The sequence below is a fragment of the Hemitrygon akajei genome, chromosome 30, assembly GCF_048418815.1.
Source record: "Hemitrygon akajei chromosome 30, sHemAka1.3, whole genome shotgun sequence".
Lineage (NCBI taxonomy): Eukaryota > Metazoa > Chordata > Chondrichthyes > Myliobatiformes > Dasyatidae > Hemitrygon > Hemitrygon akajei.
Window position 1 is genome coordinate 9,397,757 of NC_133153.1, and position 23,386 is coordinate 9,421,142.

The window sequence follows — 23,386 nt, forward strand, 5'->3', positions numbered from 1 at the left end:
ATTCAGGTTGAGTCTGGTGAGGAAGGAAAATGCAATGTTATCATTCATTTCAAGAGGACTAGAATATGAAAGCAAGGAAGTAATGTTGAAACTTTATAAAGCATTGGTGAGGCTTCACTTGGACTATTGTGAGCAGTTTTGGGCCCATTATTTAAGAAAGGATATGTTGACATTGGTAAGGGTTCAAAAGAGGTACACAAAAATAATTCTAGGATTAGAAGGCTTATCATATGAGTAGTGTTTGATGGCTCTGGCCCTATACTCACTGGAATTTAGAAGAATAAGGGAGGATCTCATCAAAACATATCGAATGATGAAAGGTCTCAATAGAGTGGATGTGGAGAGGGTATTTCCTATGATCGGGGTGTCTAGGACCAGAGGACTCAGAATAGAGGGACATCCATTTAAAATGGAGATGAGGAGGAATTTCTTTAGCCAGGGAGTGATGAAACTGTGGAATTCGTTACCTCAGGCAACTGTCACTGGGAATATTTAAGGCAGAGATTGATAGATTCTTGATTAGTCAGGGCATGACGGGATATGGAGAGAAGGCAGGAGACTGGGGCTGAGAGGAAAAATGGATCAGCCATTATGAAACAGCCCAAATGGCCTAATTCTGCTCCTATATCATAAGGTCCTATTCATATGACATGCTGACAACTCATCCCTGATTGCAACTCAAAAGTTCTTATAATACAATTAAGATTTGATGTAATGGTGTGGACTAAAGGCTAATTATTTGTCAACAAGTCTTGAAAGGGAATAAATAGTTCAGTTTAGGATGCTATGATTAGTGGAATGCATGGATCAATCCTGAAACAATGAATTGGATGAAGGGATCGAGTATAATTTATCCAAATCTTATTTTAATTATTCAAATTCAGATGGAAATGTAGGTTGCAAGAAGATTACAGCAGGGATGTGACAGGTAAAATGAATTGGCAAGGGCATATCAGGTGAGATATGATGTGGAAACTGTGGGGTATCACACTTTGGTAAAAAAAAGAGTTATTTTTAAATGGTGAGAAATTTAAAAAGTTATTGGTGTTCAGAGAACCTGGGTGTCCTGTCCATGCACCAATGAATATTAGTATCTATTTTACCCCCTTGGTTCAGTCCCCTCCTATATGCATCCACCAAACTTCACATGTTCTTGATCTTTTCAACAACTTTTAATTCCCTAGCCCTGATAGCCTCACTTTCACCAGGAATGACCAATCCCCATACAGTTCTCTCCCTTATCAAGAAGGCGTTAAAGCTCTTCTCTTCTTTTAGACAACAGACCTAAGCTGTTCCCCTCCACCATCTGGCAACAATTTCTCTTTCAGCTCCTCCAACTTTCTCCAAACCCAAGGAGTAGCTACGGGAACCCACATGGGCCCCAGCTATGCCTGTCTTTTCGTGGGCTAGGTGGAACAGTCCATGTTTCAAGCTTTCACTAGTTATGCTCCCCAACTCTTTCTGCACTGTACTACATTGGTGCTGCTACCTGCACCCATGCAGAGCTCTCCAGTTTCTCTTTCCTCAGTTCCTCTGACTCTGCTGCATCTGTCCCCATGATGAGGCTTTCATTTTCAGAGATATCCTCCTTCTTCAAAGAATAGGATTTCCCTTCCTCCACCATTGATGCTGCCCTTGGCCACATCTCCTGCTTTTCCTGGACATCACCCTCATCTGATCTTCCTTTTGCCTGAACGGGGATAGAATTCTTCTTGTCTTTACCTATCACATCCAGCATATCATTTTCCACAACATCTGCCATCTGCAACAGGACCCTACCACTAAGCAGGTCACTAAACCACCACCCCCTTCCCCCAAACTCACCGCTTTCCACAGGGATTTCTCTGTCTCTGATTCCCCTGTCCATTCATCCCTCCCCTCTGATCTCTCTTGGCACCTAATGCTGCAGGTGGAAGAAGTGCTAACAGTTGCTTAGCCTCACCCTAACCTCCATTCAAAGCCCCAAACAGTCCTTCCAGGAGAGGCAACACCAGACCTGTGAGTCTGTCGGGATCACCTACTGTATGCAATCCATGCAGTGCAGCCTCCTCTACATTAGTGAAACACGCCACAGATTGAGGAAACACGTTGTCAAGCACCTTTGCTCCATCCGCAAAAATCAGGATACCTCAGTGGCCAACCATTTTAATTACAATCCCCATTTCTGTTTCAACACATCAGTCCATGGCCTTCTCTACTGCCACAATAAGGCCATAGTCACTTTGGGGCAGCAACATCCCATTTTCCATCTAGATAGCTCTTATCTGATGCTATGAACATCAATTTCTCTAATTTGCTGTAATTTCTCCCCACCAACTCCCCCTGCTCTCTTCTTCCATTCCCCTTTCTGCCCCCCTCTCATCTCCTCACCCACCTATCACCTCCTCTAGTGCCCCTCCACCTCCTTTTCTCCCATGGTCCTTTCTGCTCCCCTGTCAGATTCCTTCTTCTTCTTCTTTACTTATTTGCCCTTTTCCATCTATCATCTTCCAATTTCTGACTTCATCCCCCCAATCAACCTACTTCCTTGGCTTCACCAATCACCTTCTAGCTTGTACTCCTTCCCCTCCCCCACCTTCTTATTCTTGCTTCTTCCCTCCTCCCTTTCCAGTCCCTCGGCCCATAACCTCGACTCTTTATTCCTTTCTATGGATGTTGGCTGATCTGCTGAGTTTTTCCTACATTTTGTGTGTTGTCCTAATTTTAAGCTTCGAGGCAAATAATCTAATCCCAGACAATGCTGAGGAAGCATTTCCATTGGAGTACAACATGACAGAGCAGATGGGTAGACAGCACACACTTGTTTGTTTCTGGTAAAGAGAGAAGGAAGAAGGATCTCGCAGTAGGAGATTAGAAATATGCGATCCTACGTGGTTAATGCTGAGTCCCAAAGTAAAGTGTAGAGAGAAGAAACACACCACCCATTGAATGAGTGAAACTATTACCCAGTTGAGCTGGAGTGCTTGCTGCTGAACTGAAGTTAAACTAAGGTGTTGGGGCAGGGTTGAAGTAGAGTAAGAGAGGCAAAGAAATTGAGAGGAAGATGCTCAACCCATTGGAATTGATAAGGAGTTGAAGGGAAGTAGGACAGGAGGACGAGGGTTGAGTGCAAGGAGATCATCATCTTTGGAGGTTCATGTCCTGTTCTGTTCTTGGCTCTCATTTCTGAAACTATCATCCAAATATTGTAAACATCATCAGTTCCATGAGGGTAAGGTGATGAGCAGCTATGGCTATCCCATTGTAGTCAGCTATCACTGCCTATTGAACCACTTTGTCCTGTAAGAGAGTGGACGGGGTGTCACTGACTGCCATGCAATGTTTGGGTGGCCTGTCCATCATGGTTAATGAGCTAGCATCATGTGCAAGCTCTGAAACGTGGATGTGAGCCTGACTGAAGTATAAAGATCATCATGTTGTAGTGGAATATGGCAAGGGTCACGACTGATGTAGGTAATTGACTTATGGATGGCGAGAGTGCAGAGAAAGAGAAATTAATTCTTTTCAGCCAGGATAGTATCTTATTTTTAGGCATGCAACTTATCTTTAACATCCAAATTCTGAGTTGAGGTCAGTGGCAGGCTTTATTCTTATAGTAAAGCACTAAAGTTATCACTCCACACCCATTCATAGGCTACTGCTTTAAAGGAGCCTTCCCCCAAAAGAATGAATATTGCCAATTTAAAACTAATGCATTGACTTTCTCACTGACCGTATCATTCATGATCCTTGCATAAAGCCAACAAGACCTGAGACTTGCCAGCTCACAGCTCCAGTTGTTGTTTGGGTGCCACATTCCTAGAGATTGCAAGTTCACTGTGTTCAATCCCTCATTCCTTTCAATTCCCAGCTTTCCATAATTTACCTCCAAATACACATTGCCATCTGAAGCAGGGACAGGGCAGGTCCAGTGTATGTTTATTTCCAAGCCAGGAGAAAATAATTGATTTTATACGAGCAAGTTGTTATTCTCTGCTTTCCAGAAGCAATTACTGTTTTATCAGCCTTTGTTTCTCTAATTACAGAGAGGCCATTGCTTACCTTCATCCCCAAGTCCCAACCCTAATAAATTTCAGTACTCACTCTAGTCACTTCACTCTGCATGATATTAAGCAGCAACATTCATAGACTAAGACAGGCTCACATATCTCAGGAATGTGTCTATTTTTAAGATCAAAATTCCAGCAGTCAGCATGGCCAGTTACTAGCCACGTCTGGCCACTATCCAGCAAGGACCATCTCCCAAAGGAAAAAACTGTGACTTTCAACATTTAATTATAGGGACAATAATTCCTAACTCCACATTTTCAACTCTTTTGATTTCCATTAGTTCACAAATTACCTGCACTTTAAATCCATCTTTGCTCTTTCACTGCTGCCACCTAGCCTCACACGGAAAATATTTATTTGACTGAGGTTCATGAAGAAAGCGCTCTACATTTGAACTACCTCAGTATGAAAGCACCTTAGCAGTCTGGCCCTGTCATTATGTCTCCTGCTTCAGAATATCACCACTAGTAGAAGCAGTTTCTCTGTATTTACCCTGTCAACTTCCTTGATCATAAAAACATCCAATTAAATCACACCTCTACCTTCTGTCCTGAGTGCAACTTGGCCTTATAGTTTGTCCCTTTAATTCCACTGTGACATGGTAAGCACCTCCAGGAACATTATTTTCTTAGGGCCACAGTGCCATATAACATGGCTATGGTACCTTCAGTCTATCTTCTCCATGCCATCCAGGATTCTAGGATGCCTGTCTGAGCTAATCCTCCACTCACTCCACAATAATTTATAAATTTGAGAAGCAGCACTGCTTGGAAAGAATTTTAGCCACAATATTTACATCAGTATTGGCACATACAAAAGTCATATAGAAGGCGTGTATTCTGCAACAAAAGAACTCCCATTTTCTGAACCCTGACCTCCACTACACTATCAGAACTGCTGGTCTGGAGTCTGAGGGAATCCTTGCTGCTTCTTAGGAGTGAAACCGCAATACTCGGAGATCTCAGGAACCATTCAGAACTCAGCTGTGAACTGGCTTTGAACACAACATCCACCCCTTCTATTATTGTCACAACGTGGCTGCCTACAGTAGTAACCCATGTGTCATTGTAAGTGATAGCATTCTATTTATCTCGTCAATAGAGAAAAATAACTGCAAAAATATCACTTTATTTCTCCCTCTGAGGTTCCTATCATCCTGAATTGGACGGGTGTCCATTTTCCTTTATTGCTGTTGGTTCAGGTGCAGGGGACAAAATGGCCAACTCCTTCTTTGGTTCCTTATGTTTTTATGTTTAAGTTTATGGTCACATAATTTCAAACATTTATTGAAAAGATTTGCAATGTCCTTATTAATGACCAATGTGACAGTATCTTGGATTAACACTGATTCTGTCTCACACCAATTGTCATACAACCACATCTCCTTCCATGACCCACTGTTCAAATTGAGAACTAAAGTCAGGGTATGATTTGGTGGATATTGGGATGCAGGGGTCAGGCAAGGGAAAACTGCCATTGATTCATTTCTAACTATAAACATTCCAGTCATGAGTATTATATTTGGACAGTGATTTACTTGGTACTAATTTGAAACAATACCTTAACTGTCAACTTGAAAAGATTGAATGTAACGTTCCATCCCTCGGACCTATTTCTCTTGGTTTCAGCCATAGTTTAGATTTTTATTCTGACAAAGAATTTATCACTAAGATTCACTCTCTGAGCAAAAGGCAGATGAGCCTACACCCCTCTTGGATCCAGATTTCTGACGCTAGGAACACTTAGCTGCCCAACAAGTGACGCCAGTCTTGGTACAGCCCGTGTGAACGGATGGCGTGTGGCGCAGTTATCGAGATGTCTTAACGTGCGCTCCCGGCCCCCAATCTCGGTTCAACGGTAGTTACGTTGTAATTAGAATACATTTTACATGCACTGACCGTAAATATCCCATGTTTCCCTGTTGACTACAATTCTATTGTTGATATTTGATTACCGACCATCTCTACAAAACTTTGCAGTGATTGGCCATTGACTTAGATGGATTACTAAGGAATTTAAGTGCCCATTGACCAAACGAAGGTTTTGATTGGCAGGTTAGGACGTTTTACACATACCAACCATTCCCAGTAGCCTGGAGCTCGCCACAATCAATTCCCAACCCATCTGCCGATTTGCAGCTCCGGGGGGATACGGTGGGATCAGATAAAGAACACGGCGGCAGAAAGTGATGCAAATACCTCTCTGTGTTTACGTTGCCAGTCCTTACTGTCTGCCGTGCCTTGGCGCTTGCTCTGGCCCATCTCGCCTCCGCAGCCCATCGCCCGACAGTCTCGGGGCGAGTTGGAAATGCTGGCGATCTTGGACTCGGTCGCGCTGTTCTCCTCTGTCAGGGACTTAGATGATCTCCGGACAAACAAGCTTTTTCTCAGGGCTTTGACGCGGAGGCTGTCGGTGTTGCTGTCGGGAGATACTTTCTCTGCCGCCGGCTCCTGAATCTTCTGGTCCAGGTGGTTGAGTTTGGCCAGGACCTGGGAAATCTCGTCCCGGACCCCAGTAAGGGTCTCCAGCTTCTTCTCAATCTCGCCTACCCTCAGCACCAGCTTGCACACGCTGGTCTTCAGCTCCTCGTCGGCTGACTGGCAGGGACGATGCCCCTGGATGGTGTCACTTTGTGGACCTCCTCCCTTGGCCGGAGTCTTCTCGGGACTGCCCCCGTCTGCCTTGGGGAGACGGGACAGAGATCCGTTGCTGTTGTAACAAGACTGTAGGAGACCCGTCGAGCCGCTGACACTCATGTCGTCCAGAAATCTGAAAATATCGCTGATGTCGTCGCTCAGAGCCTCCGAGTCCTCGTCCGACTGCCGGACACCCGCCTTCTCCCCGGGCTTAGGACGGGCACACCGTCCGATCGCCTGCCCCCTGGCCCGGCTCACTTGCTCCGTCTGAGTTCCCACACTAGTCGTTTGCTCCAAGCTCGGTGTCTTGCAACCCTTCTCCTTCAGCTTCCTAGGGTTGGAGGAGCCGGCGGGCTCGGCGGCGGCCGGTGGGAAATGGACGCTGTCGTCCGCCTGCTGGAAGTATGTCTGAGCCCTGTCCATGGTGCTGATGGCTTCGGCCGCCGCCGCCGCCTGCCGCTGGCGCGCCTCGGCCATCAGTTCCTCCTTGGTACTGGCCTGGTACTGGTGACCCATGCCAGGGCGCTTCTCGCTACCAAAATACTTCTGCCCGTCCTCCGCCTGCTCGGTGTTGAGGCTCCAACTCTTCAGGAGCCAGGAGGACGGCTTGATCGGTTTGGTCAGGTTCTGGGGCTCCTGTGATATGGTGCTTGGGCCAAAGTAAGTGCTCCCCTGTAAGTCGTCCAGACTCTCATGTTTGACGTATCTTTTCTCGTGATTACTGGTAGGGATGGTGTCACAGTACGGATTACTGTATGGCACCTCAAAGCTGTTGCTGAAAAAGGTTGAGAACCTCGAAAAGGTGTTTGGGATGTGCGGATCCTGGTCCTCGTCTTCCGACTCTTTATCCATCGAGACCAACTTGCCCACACAAGGAAGCATGTCCTGAAGCTCGTTGTTGAATACTGACGTGGCCTCGGCACAGGGGCTGATGGTGAATGCTTCGTCGCTGGAATCAAAAGTCCCATTCCTGTCGGCCTTTCTGCCGGGGGAGTCTTGGTCAGAGTTAGATTCCTGACCCGGATCCATGGGGAAATATGTGGACTGCATGACGCAGTCCGAGGGATCGATCCCATTAAAAGTCGGAGAAGCTTGCAGCCTGTCCAGGGACGTGGTCCGGCCGTTATTCTCCAGTGTTCCCTCATTCCTCACCCCGAGGAAAAAATTGGGGTCGGAAGTGCAGATGAAGCGCTGGCAATCCTTGCAGTCGGACGCCGGGGAGCTGCTTGGGCGCCTGGAAGCGGCGTGTTCTCTGCTGGCCGGGTCGTGGTTGCAAGTGTAGACGGGGGAGCGGATCCGACTGATCTCCGTGTCCGATCGGCACGACTCGAAGGATTCGTTCTTCCTCACCTTCTGCTGGTGCCGGTGAGGGAGCCTTTCCTTCGCCACCCCGCCGTTCATCTGAATCAGGTTAAACATGGTCACGATGTCGGCGGCGATCATGATCTTCTTGGACTGAGTGTTGTCCACACTGCAGCGCAGTTTCTCTTTGAAGAGTGTGGCTGGGAAATTGGGGTCCAGGCAAGCGGTGTAGAACAGGAGGCTCCTCAGCTTCGCCAGGTGGGTTAAATCGAAGCGGGCACACAGCAGTTTGCAGAGGTCCTGGTAGGAGACCGTGCCGCGGTTCGCGTCCAGTTCTTCCAGTATCCGCACCAGAAACAGAGAGTATTCCGGGGCACCTTCCATTTTCCTCGTCCGCGATCTACAGAGAGAAAAGAAATTGATTTCCACCCTTTCTCCAATGAATTACACATCGTGTTACTTCTGATTATAACTGGCTCAGATGCTTTTACTAATGCACACATTGTGAAACAATAAATGCTCCCTTCTCTTGGTGACTCGGTGTTTAAACGGTCTCTCCCTTCGCGAATTAAAGAGCTCGAAATTGTGCTCACCTTACTGATTCACTATACAAGCACTATTATACACCCGATTGATATACTGCACAAATTCTATGTATTAGCACTTGCTCTGTGAAGATCCTGTACACCCTCTGTCCATATCATGCAGTTACCCCGAACGCACCCTGCACACACCCGGACATACCATGCACATACCGTATATTTACCCCGGCGCACTGTGCCCGAAGCCGGCAAATGCCCAGCTCTTGCCCTGTACATACCGTGTGCAGTCTCCGTAGCTGCCTGCAACCCTGCTTCACAATTCATTCGCAACCAATAATGATCAATAACTCCCAGGAAAAGAGCCAGCCAGTCTACACTCCTCGTCTCGCCCCCTTCATATCCAGACGCCGAAACACAACGCGATGCTCTTCGATTAAAACGCCGAGCAGCGCCGAATGCCCGCAACCGGTCAGTTGCATGTTTGGCGGAGGGGGGCGGTCACAGGCAGGGGGAGTGGATGGTGCCGAAAGAATCGGAATCACATTGTTTCTCTCCGGCATTACGTCATTGACATTCAATCCAATGGATTGGCTTCAGAGAGCGAGCGAGGAGCGGGGCTCAGCACCGGGCTGCGGGGAACAGGACACTTCGAACTTACTCTTCGGAAGCCCAGCCGGTGGAACTGCAACGGAATCAACGAAACATTCCGTCAAAGAGAGACGGGTTGGTGCCTACACCGCGCGGGATACCACAGATTTCAGATCATCCACCGCTCTTGTGTGGGGAATGGACCGGACAGTATGCACAGGGAGTAAAGCCTCAGCGGGACGGGTGGATGGTGACATTGTTCAGGGCACCGGGAGAACGACCTGGTGTGAAGGTTGAACTGGGATGGGGAGACGTTCCGCCTTTCAGTTCCACCTCTGCTGGTCTGTAAAATCCCCAGCACCTAATTCGGCCCCAGAATCCACACTTCCTTTCGTTGACCAAACAATAATTTGGAAATTATTACCTGAAGTCCGCCTTGCTGGTAGGAGGTTCCTTTTCGTCTCATCTGGGAAGAAGCGCTTTCAGTCATAAGACCGTAAGACCATAGGATATAGGAGCGGAATTAGGCCATTTGGCCCATCGAGTCTGCTCCTCCACTTCGTCATGGCTGATCCAATTTTCCTCTCAGTCCCAATCTTCTGCCTTCTCCACATACCCTTGATGCCCTGACCAATCAAAAATCTATTAACCTCTGCCTTAAATATACATAAAGACTTGCCCTACACTGCTGCCTATGGCGAAGAATTCCACAGACTCACCATTCTCTGGCTAAAGAAATTCCTCCTCGTCACCATTATAAAATGATGCCCCTCAATTCTGACGCTGTGTCCTCTGGTCTTAGATTCTCCCGCCGTAGGAAACATCCTCTCCATGTCCATTCCATCAAGGCCTTTCACCATTCGATAGGTTTCAGTGAGGCCACCTCTCATTCTTTTGAACTCTAGAGAATACGGTCTCAGAACTATCAAATGCTCTTGTCAGTACCTCCAGTTGAACTCTGTCTTTTTGTGTGTTTCCCCCCAGCAGTCAGTCTGTGGCTTTGTATTGCCAAGCTCTCCTGCTCTCCTCCGGCCCCTGTATCACTGAGTACTCCGTCTCTCAGCTGTTTCTCATTATTACCTGTATTGCTGCCACCTGTGTCTCATTGTGCTCCACCTATCATCTGCCTCTCTGTTTATTGCTCAGTGTATTTCAGTCCTGTGTCTTCACCTGTCTTTGGCCAGACTGTGCTAGTGAATTTTCCTGGGACTTCCCAGTATTTGTCTTTGAATATCTGTTTCCTGATTCTGATTTTTTGGATTTTTTGATCTCTGCCTGAGCTTTGATGCCAACTTCATTCGCACCTTGGGATTTGTTACTCGATTAATATCACTGTGTGCATAGTACTGGGTCTGTGATTGAATCCCAGCTCCAGTGCCCTGACAGCTCTTCATGTGACAAGCTGTTGAATCCTGGAATTATTTTTGTGAACCTCCTTTGAATTCTCTCCAGTTTCAGCAAATCCTTTCGAAGATAGGCCCAAAACTGCACAGAATACTCTGTGAGGCTTCACCACTGCTTAATAAAGTCTCAACATTACATCCTTGTTTTTATATTCTAATCCTCTTGAAATGAATGCTAACATTGCATTTGCCTTCCTCACCACAGACTTGGCATGCAAATTAACCTTTAGGGAATCTTGCACAAGTCCCTTTGTGCCTCAATTTTATCTCCATTTAGAGAATAGTCTACACTTTCATTTCTTTTACCAAATTGTGTGACCATACACTTCCCAACACTATATTTCATCTGCCACTTCTTTGCCCATTCTCTTAGTCTAAGTCCTTTCTTTGCCTCACTACTTTCTCAAATCATCTGTCCCTCAACCTATTTTCATATCATCTGCAAACTTTGCAACAAAGCCATCAATTCCATCATCCAAATCATTGACATATAATGTAAAAAGAATTGATCCCAACACAGACCCCTGTGGAATACCACTAGTCATTGGAAGCCAACCTGAAGAGGTTCCTTTTATTCCCATTCTTTTCTGCCTGCTAATCAGCCACTGCTTTATCCATGCTAGAACTTTTCCTGTAATACCATAGGCTTATTGCTCGTTAAGCAGTCTCATGTGTGGCATCTTGTCAAAGGCTTCTGAAAATCTAAATACAGAACATCAATTGACTCTCCTTTGTCTATTGTGGTTGCTATTTCTTCGAAGAATTCTATCAGATTTGTCAGGTAAGATTTTCCCTTGAGGAAACCATGCTGACTATGGCCTATTTTATCATGTGCGGCCAAGTACCGTGAGACCACATCCTTAACAATCGACTCCAAAATCTTCCCAACCACTGAGGTCAGTAGTTTTCTTTCTTCTGCCTTTCCTCCTTCTTGAAGAGTGGAGTGACATTTGCAATTGTCCTATCTTCCAGAACCATTCCAGTATCTAGTGATTCTTGAAAGATCATTACTAATACCTCCACAATCTCTTCAGACACCTCCTCCAGGGCCCTGGGGTGTATGCCATCTGGTCCAGGTGACACATCTACTTCAGACAGTTCAGTTCCCAAGAACCTTCTCTATAGAAATGGTAACTTCATGCACTTTATGACCACCGATACCTGGAACTTCCACCACACTGCTAGTGTCTTTCATTGTGAAGACTGATGTAAAGTACTTATTCAGTTCACCTACCATTTCCTTGTCCCCCATTACTGCCTCTCCAGCATCATTGGAAAGTATCTGGGGGAAAAAAACTTCTGGTATCCTCTTCAATATTATTGGCTAGCTTACCATCTTGATTACTTATTTATTTGTCTTCTGTTGGTTTTTAAAAGCTTCCCAATCCTCTAACTTCCCACTAATTTTTGCTCTATTACTTGCTCTCTCTGTTGGCTTTGACTTCTTGTTAGCATCAGTTGTGTCATCTTTCCTTTAGAATACTTCTAGCTCTTCGGCATGTAAATATCCTGTACCTTCCAAATTACTTCCGGAAATTCCAGCCATTGTTGCTCTGCTATCATCCCTGCCAGTGTTCTTTTCCAATTGCCTGGCCAACTCCTCGCTCATGCCTCTGTAATTCCCTTTGTTGATCCTTTTGCATGCCTCGTGGAACATTGGATGGCATTTTTGCCATTTCTGTAGCATTTGACTGTTTTATTTAGGAGGCTGAGTTGCTAGCTTGACACACAACCCAGCACGGATGCAAGGAGCTAGCTGGATTTGAGCACAAGACCATTTGCCTTGAAGCCTGGTGCTGATGCCATTACACCACTGGCTGGCTAAAGTGATTCCCATTACTCCACCGTAATACTGATACATCTGACTTTAGGTTTTCCTTCTCAGATTTCAGGGTGAATTCAATCATATTATGATCACTCTCCCCTGTGAGTTCTTTTACCTTAACTCTCTACTTCCTGAGGAGACTGAGGTCCTTTAACATCTGCCGGACGATGCTGAGGATGTTCTACGAGGCTGTGGTGGCCAGTGCTATCATGTTTGCTGTTGTGTGCTGGGGCAGCAGGCTGAGGGTAGCAGACACCAACAGAATCAACAAACTCATTTGTAAGGCCAGTGAAGTTGTGGGGGTGGAACTGGACTCTCTGATGGTGGTGTCTGAAAAGAGGATGCTGTCCAAGTTGCATGCCATCTTGGACAATGACCCCCATCAACTCCATAATGTACTGGTTAGGCACAGGAGTTCATTCCACCAAGATGTAACACTGAGAATAGGAAGTCATTCCTGCCTGTGGCCATCAAACTTTACAACTCCTCCCTCAGAGTGTCAGACACCCTGAGCCAATAGGCTGGTCCTGGACTTATTTCCACTTGGCATAATTTACTTATTATTATTTAATTATTTATGGTTTTATATTGCTATATTTCTACACTATTCTTGGTTGGTGCAACTGTAACGAAACTCAATTTCCCTCGGGATCAATAAAGTATGTCTGTCTGTCTAATCAATTCTGGTTCATTGCACAGCACCCAATCCATAAAAACTGATCCCCTAGTGGGCTCAACCATGAGCTGCTCTAAAAAGTCATCTTGTAGGCATTCTGGAAATTCCCCCTCTTGGGATCCAGCACCAACCTAATTTTCCCAATCTACCTGCATATTGAAATCCCCCATGACTATCGTAACATTGCCCTTTTGACATGCATTTTCTATCTCTTATTCTAATTTGTAGGCCACATCTTTATTACTGTTTGGGGGTCTGTATACAACTCCCCCTCAGGGTCTTTTTATACTTGCAGTTCCTTAGCTCTATCTAGAATGATTCAACACATTCTGGTCCTGTCACCTGTTTCTAAAGATTTGATTTCAGTTTTTACCAAGAGAGCAATGCTGCCTCTTTGCCTTCCTGCCTGTCCTTTCGATACAATGTGTATCCTCGGACATTAAGCTCCCATCTATAATGTTCTTTCAGCCATGATTCAGTGATGCTGACAACATCATACATGCCAATCTGCCACTGTGCTACAAGTTCATCTACCGTATTCTGTATACTGCACACATTTAAATATAACACCTCCAGTCATGTATTCACCCTTTTTGACTTTGTCCACCTTTTACGTTGCAACTCCTCATCACCCGTTGCAGCCCTGTGTACCTCTGTTAAAGTTGCTTCCTTGCTCAGGCTTCCTATGGAGGTTCAGTTTCCACATCAGTTAGGTCACTCCCATGCTCAAGGCAACACCAGTCTATGGGATGTGACCGCTCCCAGCACTAATGCTCTCAGCTCCGTCTGAAGGATCTGCACCCATTAGGTCCAAGGATGGCTAAGATTCATTACTTCCACCACCCAGGATTGAATGCTATATCCTTAAAGTCTCATCAGGACTTGCACTTACTGTGGGAGCTGGGCTGGGGCAAGGGTGGGCCCAAAGCAAGAGGCCAAGAGGAGATATTCAGGGGTCGATGGTATTGAGGGTGAGAGGCGTCAAACAGAGAGTTAATAAGAGGTAGATTAAGAGAGATTAATAAGAAGTAGTGTGTGTGTGTGTGTGTGTGTGTGTGTGTGTGTGTGTGTGTGTGTGTGTGTGTGTGTGTGTGTGTGTGTGTGTGTGTGTGTGTGTGTGTTTGTGTTTGGGGAGGATGTGTGTACATTGGTTCTGACATATGTTTGCCATACTTCCGTTCATCTTCATGACTCTTTGTGTCAGTGTGGAGCAAGCCCACAGTATTATTGGGAAACTGTTTAACCTATGTTCTCTCTACTCCAGAACCAAGGGAACCCAGATTCAGTGTCTAAGCAGTGGCATACAGATAACACCATCATTGACAACTCTTTCACTGAAGAGAAGACCTTTCTGCTTAACACTGATCCTGCCATCCTGTTCCAGTTGTAAACTCTGTTCTGCACCATGAAGGTCCATGATAAAATTCTGCAAAGTCGTATCACATCCCTTACGTCGGGAGCCACCTGTCAGTGAAGGAAGATACGGATGATGACATTTGTCATCTCCTTCACTCGGTGTGTACTGAAGAAAAAAATGCTTAAAAATTGGTCTACCTGCAGCAGTGATATTTGTCCTCCAATGTGTTTCTGTAAATTGGACTCCCTATAGTAGACACCTTAAGGAAGTGAAGAAATTCATTCAGAGCTGTATCTGTAGTACACTGACAGGACAAGTCAGCCATGCCAGAGTGCCATCGGAGGCAAGGTCTCCAGAACTGAGGACCCAATCACACCATAAGGCTCTGCCAGGCAGATCACATCACTTACATGCTTAGAATATGAGTCCAAACCATGCTCTGTAACAGCAAGTGATTACCACGGTGAAGATAGGAAAAGATTTAAGGATGTGCTCAAAACCTCCCCAAGAAAGTGCAGCATCTTCACTACTCCTTGGAGAATGTGCCATGTGAATGCTTGAGGCTTGAAGATTAGCATCGAATCCCTAGAGCTCCTACATCAGAGCACATAGAAACCTAATATCAACAGAGGAAGGTCCACACCACCTACCAAGCTTCTCCCTCTCCATCTGTGGTAGAACCTGCAGGGCCCATACTGGACTCATCAGAGACCTCAAAGGCCACAGAACTGGGATTGGAGTTCAAAGTAATTTTATTATCAAAGTGCATATATGACAGCCCAGAGTCTTATTTCCTTGCAAGCAACCACAGTAACTACAAGAAACTGAATAGAATCAATGAAAGACCACACCCAATAGGATGGACAACAACCATTGTGCAAACAAAACCAACATCTGTGCAAATACAAAAAGAAAGACAACACAGAGATGGGACAAGTGAAGTTATCCCCTCTGGTTCAAGACCTTGATGGTGGAAGGGTAATAACCCTTCCTAAACCTGGTTGTGCGGGTTCTATAACTCCTGCCTGATGGAAGCAGCAAGAAGAGAGCACAGCCTGGGGGGTGAACCTCCTTGACAATGGATGCTGCTTTCCTGCAACATCACTCCGTGTAGATGTGCTCAATAGTGGTGAGGGTTTTACCTATGATGGACTGGGCCATGTCCATTACATTTTGTAGGTGTTTTTGTACAAAAGGCATTGGTGTTTCCATACCAAGTAAGTTATCCTTAATCCTGTGAGGTTACATAAAAATATATAATTGTGACATAATTACAAAGGATCTTTAACATCCTGGCTTCTCTGAAATTTCATGCTGCATTGAAGTGCCAATCTATATTATTATTGCAATTTGGTGCAATGTGCATTGTCTGAATTAGGGGTCTGTGCTTAACCTCTAATTGTTACTTAGAATGAACAACTTCAAGGGTAGAGCTACATCTGATGCTGGGGTATCTTGAAGAGAGAGTTGGCTGTGGCTGAAAAGGTATGCAAGTGTACTTGGTAAATACCATTTTGCTATAATCAATACAGTGAGAGTATTACCGCATGGGTAGTTTTATGGGAAATGAGGCTGACGTGACTGCGAAGCAAACCTATATTGTGACAGAATTGAAAATCACTGTTTCCGTTTCGCAACAGAAATGTATAAATAGTAACAAACAATCTGTTTGAGAAATTCAGCAGGTACAGTAGCATTTATAGGGAGAAAGGAGTTGTCAACATTTTGGGTCGAAGTCCTGCATCAGATACTGTTTGATGCTCTGAGTTCCCCAAGCAGACAATTGCAACAAGTTCCACCATTTTGCATCCCCAGGTATAAACGGCAATTGGAAATCAAAACTTCTGAAGCGAAAAAGGAACTGCACTGCTGCATTAATGGTAAATGCTGGGCTCCTGACCAAGACGAGGGCATGTGGAGGCAGCAACTTCCCATCACAATTGCCCTTGTTAATCTTTGTGGAACTAGTTTTTTACAATCTGCATTGAAGATTGGACTCAGGAATCAAAATTCTCTGATATTAAAATGAGAAGGAAGTTTGATAAATGTAATTATAAGAAATAAGAATGAGCATATAATTAGCTACGAATTTTAATGTAGATAAATGCAAGATTGGAGAATTGAGGAGGCGGCATGTGCCTTAGAAAATAAAAGTCTAATAGGGTATTTAAAATAAAATATGCGGTTAAACAAACAACATTAACAGTGCATGATTAAGCACACAGAACTTCCGTCTACCATTAAAATATAGCACTAATAGTGAACAATTAACTACATAGTTGGACAAATCAAACACTGCCAGTTTCAGCAAACACCAATCTCTGTGTGTCAGCTAGCATCTGAGGTAGGAAATGGACAGTAGACATTTTGGATCTAGAAATGTCCTCTGTCTATCTCCCTCCACAGATGCTGCCTGATCTACTGAGTTCCTCTAGCAGCTTATTTTTTTAGCTCCAGATTGTAGTTTCAGCAGTCTCTTGTGTCTCCATTTAACTGTCAATTGCAGTTTTAACAGACTATTCAAAATAATCAGTAAAGTACAGAAATACTCACCAGAAGTACTATGAAGAGGCACTTACTTACTAATAACCTGTTTATAGATGCTCATTTTGGCATTTCTCAGAATCATGTGGCTCTATAATGCACTCATCACCGTCTTAAACCCAATACGGACAAAGGAGTTGAATTCCACTGATGAGGTCAGAGTGATGGCACATGATCAGCTTCTGACCAAATAGGTCATCATTGAGACAAAGATCACTGGAAACCAGGGGCATCATGTCTTGCAGTTAGATCGTTCCCTGTGCAAAGGAAGAAGTTATTTGTTGTTGAGAGCCAAACATTAGTTATGGGAAGTTGCTGAAGGAATGGACTGCATCCCAACCATCATCAGCTCTTTCAGCAATGATGCCATCATTAGGCCAGAGGTGAGCCTTCTTACCACTTATTTCATTAGATAATGGAATATTGTTGGCTGTGTCTGAAGACCTTGAATGATTTCCTTGTGAATGTTGTCTGAAGCAGTAGACAGGATCCATGGGTGATACTACATGCAGAAACTATTTCATAAAAAGAAACATAAGGACTTGTTAGCAAAAGTTAAGTTTTGTTAATTATCCAAGATGGAAACTGGCTGAGAACTGGAGGCATAACTAGAACAGTGGGGACAATTGATATTGTGCCGAGTGCATTACCTTAAACAGCTGTGATGTTTCTCCTGCTGGACCGTCGAGTCATCAGCCGGGTCCATCTGTCTCCAGATGTTTCATCCCCTAACCCGGAACGTCCTCGGGATGACGGGACAACAGAAGGTTATCAGTCTTCTACCCCCGACGATCAGACTTCCAGCTACTATCGTCCCTTCGCAGCCAAAGCTAACTGGATACGCTCTTTGCTGCTTGAGCCATGGTGTTAACGGCTCTCTTCCTGGTTCTCCCTCAGCTGCCATCATCTTCCAGTATGACAGTAGGCGGGAAATCCTCTTGCCCCACTTTGACAGGGAAGTTCTATGTCTGCCGGCCTTGCCGTCTGCAGTCCACCACCAGGTCTTCATACATCACAAGCTTCCTCTCGTGGGCCTCTTGGCATCGGGTCTCCCATGGTACTGTTAGCTCTATCACCAAGAGCTTCTTTGCACTCTGACAATAGTAGAATGTCTGGTCGAAGTGTGGCCTCTACTATTGGTGAGAACTCCAGCTTCTTTTCAAGATCGACCTTGATCTCCCAGTCCTTCGCCATGCTCAGGATACCATTTCTGTGCTTGTTTGTTGCTGCAGCATATTCCCTGGACCTGATGAAGCTGATGAAGTTTGGTTGGCTGTCCTTTTTGTGGTCCTTTTTCCTCTGTCTAAAGTGTGGGTGAGTGCTCTCAAAACCTGGTTGTTTCTCCCTGGGAAAGGGCTACCTGGCAGGAAGAAAGAATTTGCTCCAGGTTGGCTGGTTTCTGGCACAGATGGCATGTTGGGTCTTTTGTTATTCCCCAGTTCCGCAGATTTGTTGGAGTTGGTAGTACATCGTACACAGCCCTCAGTAAGAACTGGAAAGATGTATATTTCCATATGTCATCCCATGTCAACACTCTCTGTTCTGTTTTCCACTTCGTCCAGGTCCCTTGACTCCCCATCTCCACTGCTCGCACATATCTAGCCTCCTCCCCTTTCTTCCTTATCTCCTGCTGGACCAAGTGCTGTCTGTCCTTAGGGTTGGCCTCCCTCCACCTGGTTGTTGACTCACATCCCAGGCCTTGTGTGCTCTTACACACTATTCTGACAACGTCTCTGTGGCCAAGTCAGGACTCTGTCCTTAGGGTTGGCCTCCCTCCACCTGGTTGTTGACTCACATCCCTGGCCTTGTGTGCTCTTACACACTATTCCGACAACGTCTCTGTGGCCAAGTCAGGACTCTGCTTCTTCTTCTGCCTCTGCCGCCTTCCGTTTGCTCCCTTTCCGTATCTTGACTCCTACTTCACTGACCTTGTCATCCTCGGAGTCTTTGAGGGTCATGATGAGGCGTGCTTTCCCTACAACCGAGGAGAGGGGCAACTGGATCCTGGCTGACTTGCTGTAGAGCCCTGTTGAAGAGAAGTACTGCGGTCCTCCTAACCACCTTCTCAGATACCAGTTAATCTCCCTCTCCATGCCCTCCATTGTTGACAGGGTGATGCCACACAGCACCATTGGCCACATTAGTCTGGCTAGGAGCCATGTTACCAGCCTTTCTGTCGTTTGTTGATCTAGGCACTTGCTGTTGTTGACATCCATCAGGCTGTCATCATACCAAGACGTACTGCCTCCTCATCATGGCATTAGAGGAGGCCATGTATGGACATATCCAAATGGGAATGTGAAGGAGAGTTGAAGTGGGTGGCAACCGGGAGATCCTGTCTGTTGTGGCGGACAGAGCGTAGGTGCTCGATGAAGCGGTTCCCCAATCTGCGTCGGGTCTCGCCGATGTAGAGGAGGCCGCACTGGGAGCACCGGATGCAATAGATGACTCCAACATTAGCCCATGATGAGGCCAAACTTCAGTTGGAGGAACAACATCTCATCTACCGTCTGGGTAGTCTCCAGCCCCTTGGTACGAACATCGAATTCTCCAACTTCCGGTAATTCCCTCCCTCTCCCTTCACCATCCCACCTTCACTCTGTCTCCTCTTCTAGCTGCCTATCACCTCTCATGACTCTGCCTTCTTCTACTACCCATAGTGCTTTCCCCTTAGATTCCTTCTTCACCCCTCCTGCCTATCCCCTCCCTGCTTCCCCTCCCCCACCCCTTGATCTTTCCCCTGATTGGTTTTCCACACTCCCCCCCACCTTCTTTATAGGGCCCCTGCCCCCTCCTTCTTTAGTCCTGACGAAGGGTCTCGGCCCGAAACGTTGACTGCTTCTTTCAACGGATGCTGCCCGACCTGCTGAGTTCATCCAGCTTTTTTGTACGTCTTGATCTGACCACAGCATCTGCAGTGAACTTTGAGTTTACTTGTCATCATACCGTTTCCCTAGGCACTTGATGGGGTTTCCTACGATAGACAGGATTTCTTCATCCTGGATCTTCAAGGTGAACTTCTGGGTAAGTTGGCCTCTCTTTATCACCAAACACCTTGATTTGGCAGGTTTAAATTTCATTCGCACCCATGTGGTTGTCTCGTCCATTGCCTGGAGTCCCCACCTGGCCTGGATATGTGTTGTGTTGTAATTGTAAGGCCATCCATAAATCTCTGCTTGGCGGCTGTCTGATATTGGTGCTTGTCTTTGGCCCTCTGGTCTCTACAAGTAGATTCATGGCCATGACGAAGAGGACTACGGATGTAGTGCAGCCAGTCACATTGCCCTTCTCTACTCGCTGCCATGATGTTACGTAGCCCTGCACGCCAAACAGTGGGGACAATTGATATTGTGCCAAGCACAATGTAGGAAGCATCATTGTTCACTGCATTTAAAAACAACGTAAACGAGGGGAGAAAAAGCACTGTATCCTAATTAGCTAATGACCCTATCATAAGCAGGGCAGATGTAAACTTAAAATATATGGAGATACAGAGGTACTGGAAATTGCAGTAATTTGCCAACAGTTCCCATACAGAGCTTCCATAATTTAAACACAGTGATGGATCCAAGATCAGAATCCCAGCATGAATAAATAAATTCCCAGCCTGCTGGGCATTCTTCACTGGTAATTTCCCGTTTGTACTAAAATATTTTTGGTGTGTTAACTCTCTTTTAATTCTTAATAATACTTAAATGTTCAGGTTGTTTAATTCATTTACAATAGTTTTTTTTCCAATGTTTTTGACCAATTCTGAAATCAGAGATATTGAAAGCATTGATCTGTTTGACAGCTGACTAAGCTAATTTGTGTGAGTTTCCTGGCTGTAATTTTTTAAATTTAGCTGTTTGATGGCCAGAGATTGTTCTACACATCCCCTCTCCAATAGAATGGCGCTTACATACACTTCACCACTGATGACTGGGCTTGTGCTTAGCCGCAAATTGTCAAAGGAGGATACACAAAAGGCAAATTTGGACCCTTTTCCTCAATTAGTGGTATATATAAGAAGATAATTTTGTCCCAATAGGCTAAACAATTGTGAAACAGAGGGAAATTAATATTAACCGAGGTGAATGCATAGATATAAAAAAGGAAAGCAGCAGCTTTCTAAACAGTGGAAATCTAAAAGTGTTGGTCCAATGAGATATGTGGGTCTCCACACATGGAATGCTGAAAAGATCTGGAAAGATATATAAACATTAACAGATGCTGGAGTGCTGGACTAATACTGATCTACATCAGGATTGCCAATATTGTTGTCGGTTTTATCCTTCTTTGTTCTCAGTTACACAGGATCATTTCCAACAAGTCTGATATCACTGTGATCTTCACCATTGTATCTCCAATATGAGTCTTAAGGGAGAAGATGAGCAAACGGAGGTCGTGGTCCTCCAGGAAGAGTGTTGAGGTCCTGCAAAGTGAGTTCAGGGAGCTGGGTGCTAAGTTCAAGGACAGGAAATCCAGGGTTGTGATCTCATGATTGCTACCCATGCCACGTGCTAGTGAGACTAGAAATAGGAAGATAGTATAGTTTAACATATGTTTTAGGAGATGGTGCAGAAGGGAGGACATTGCAACTTTGGATCATTGGGTTCTCTTCCAGGGAAGGTGGGACCTGTACAGGAGGGACAGCTTGCACCTGAAATTGTGGGCGACCAGTGTCCTTGCAGGATGGTTTGCTGATGGCAAAGCAGATAGTGGAATGGTGTTGGAGACAGATGCGGTTAAGTCTACATACAATGAAATGTATCAAAAGGCTGAGAATGGTGGGACTAATGTTCTCAGTTGCATCTGCTTCAATGCAAGGAGTATTGTAGGTAAAGCAGATGAGCAGCATGGATCAGCATGTGTAAATATGCCATTGTAGCTGTTAGAGAGACTTTGTTCCAGAAACAATAGAACTGCCAGCTAAATGTTTGGTGAGTCTGTTGTTTTAGACATGATAGAGGGGGAGGGTTTAAAGGGGACGGGGTGGCATTATTAGTCAGGGAAAACATCATGGACAGACTGGAGTGCTCCGTCAGGACAGACTGGAGGGCTAACCTACTGAGGCTACTATTTTAGTTGAAATTAGGAATAAAAAAGGAATGGCCACGTTAATGGGATTATATTACAGAACACTCAATTGTTAGCAGGATTTAGAGGAGCAAATTTGTAGGGACACAGCAAAAAAAAGTTGAGATTAATGGTGATTTTAACTTTCAGAATCAGAATCAGGTTTAATATCACTACAATATGTCGTGAAATTTGTTGAATTTTAGGCAGCAGTACAATGTGGTACATAATAATACAAAAAATGTGAATTACAGTAAATATATATATTAAATAGTTAAATTAAGTAAGTAGTGCAAAAATAGAAATAAAAAAGTAGTGAGGTAGCATTCATAGGTTCTATGTCCATTCAGAAATCAGATTGTAGAGGGGCAGAAGCTGTTCCTGAATTGTTGAGTGTGTACCTTCCGGCTTCTGTACCTCCTCCCTGATGGTAGCAATGAGAACAAGGCATGTTCTGGGTGATGGGGGTCACTAATGATGGATGCCACCTTTTTGAGGCATCGCTCCTTGAAGATGTCCTGGAAGCTACGGAGGCCAGTGCCCATGATGGAGCTGACCAAGTTTACAATTCTCCGCAGCTCATTTTGATCCTGTGTAGTAGTACCCCTTCCCCTCGCCCATACCAGTCGGTGATGCAGCCAGCTAGAATGCTCTCCACAGTGCATCTGTAGAGATTTGCAAGAGATACCAAATGTCAACTCCTATTAAAATACAGCCTCTGTTGTGCCTCTTTGTAGCTGCATCAATATGGTGGGTCCAGGATAGGTCCTCAGAGATACTGCCACCCAGGAACTTGAAACTGTTCACTTTTTCCACTTCTGATCCCTCGATGAGGACTGATGAGTGTTTCCTCATCTTACCCTTTCCACATACTGACTGTGACTCTCATACTGTCGAAGTACTGGATGAGATAGAATTTGTCAAATGTGATGGGGAAAGTTTCCTTAATCTATATATAGAGTCCCAGCTAGAGAGAGGCTGATACTGGATATCCTATTTGAGAATGGGACAAGGCAGGTAAAGTGTGTGTAGCAGAATACTTTGGACCTAGTGGTAATAATTCCATTAGTTTCAAGATAATCACGCAGAAGGATAGGACTGGTCCTCAGGTTGAAATTCTAAATGAGAGAAAAACTCATTTTTATGGCCTCAGAAATGGACCGTCAAGAGTGGATAGGTTATTTTCTAGCAAATGGAGGCTTAGTAAGCGGAGGCCTTCAACAGTGAAATTTTAAGGGTACAGAGATTGTATGTGCCCATTAGAATAAAAGGCAAGGCTCACAGATTTAGAGAATCTTGGTTTTTGACAGGTATTAAAGCCCTGGTTATGAAGATGAAGAACTTGCATAGCAGGAGGAGACAGGAAGCAATAAATGAGGTGTTTGAGGAGTATAAAAATGGAAGA

The 23,386-nt window shown here is 45.1% G+C and overlaps 1 protein-coding gene across 2 annotated transcripts in view; it reads right to left on the bottom strand.

Annotated features, from left to right (window-relative positions):
• minar1 (membrane integral NOTCH2 associated receptor 1) overlaps positions 1–9,018 on the bottom strand; it is a 46,875-nt gene extending 37,857 nt beyond the window's left edge. For both annotated transcript variants that reach the window (XM_073032965.1, XM_073032966.1), the window contains exons 1-2: positions 8,809–9,018; positions 6,249–8,388 (exon numbers count right to left, since the gene is read on the bottom strand). In XM_073032965.1, the coding sequence (XP_072889066.1) occupies positions 6,249–8,372 (2,124 nt within the window). In that variant the 5' untranslated portion in view covers positions 8,373–8,388; positions 8,809–9,018. The remainder of the gene's footprint in view (positions 1–6,248; positions 8,389–8,808) is intronic.
• Positions 9,019–23,386: the final 14,368 nt, after the last annotated feature.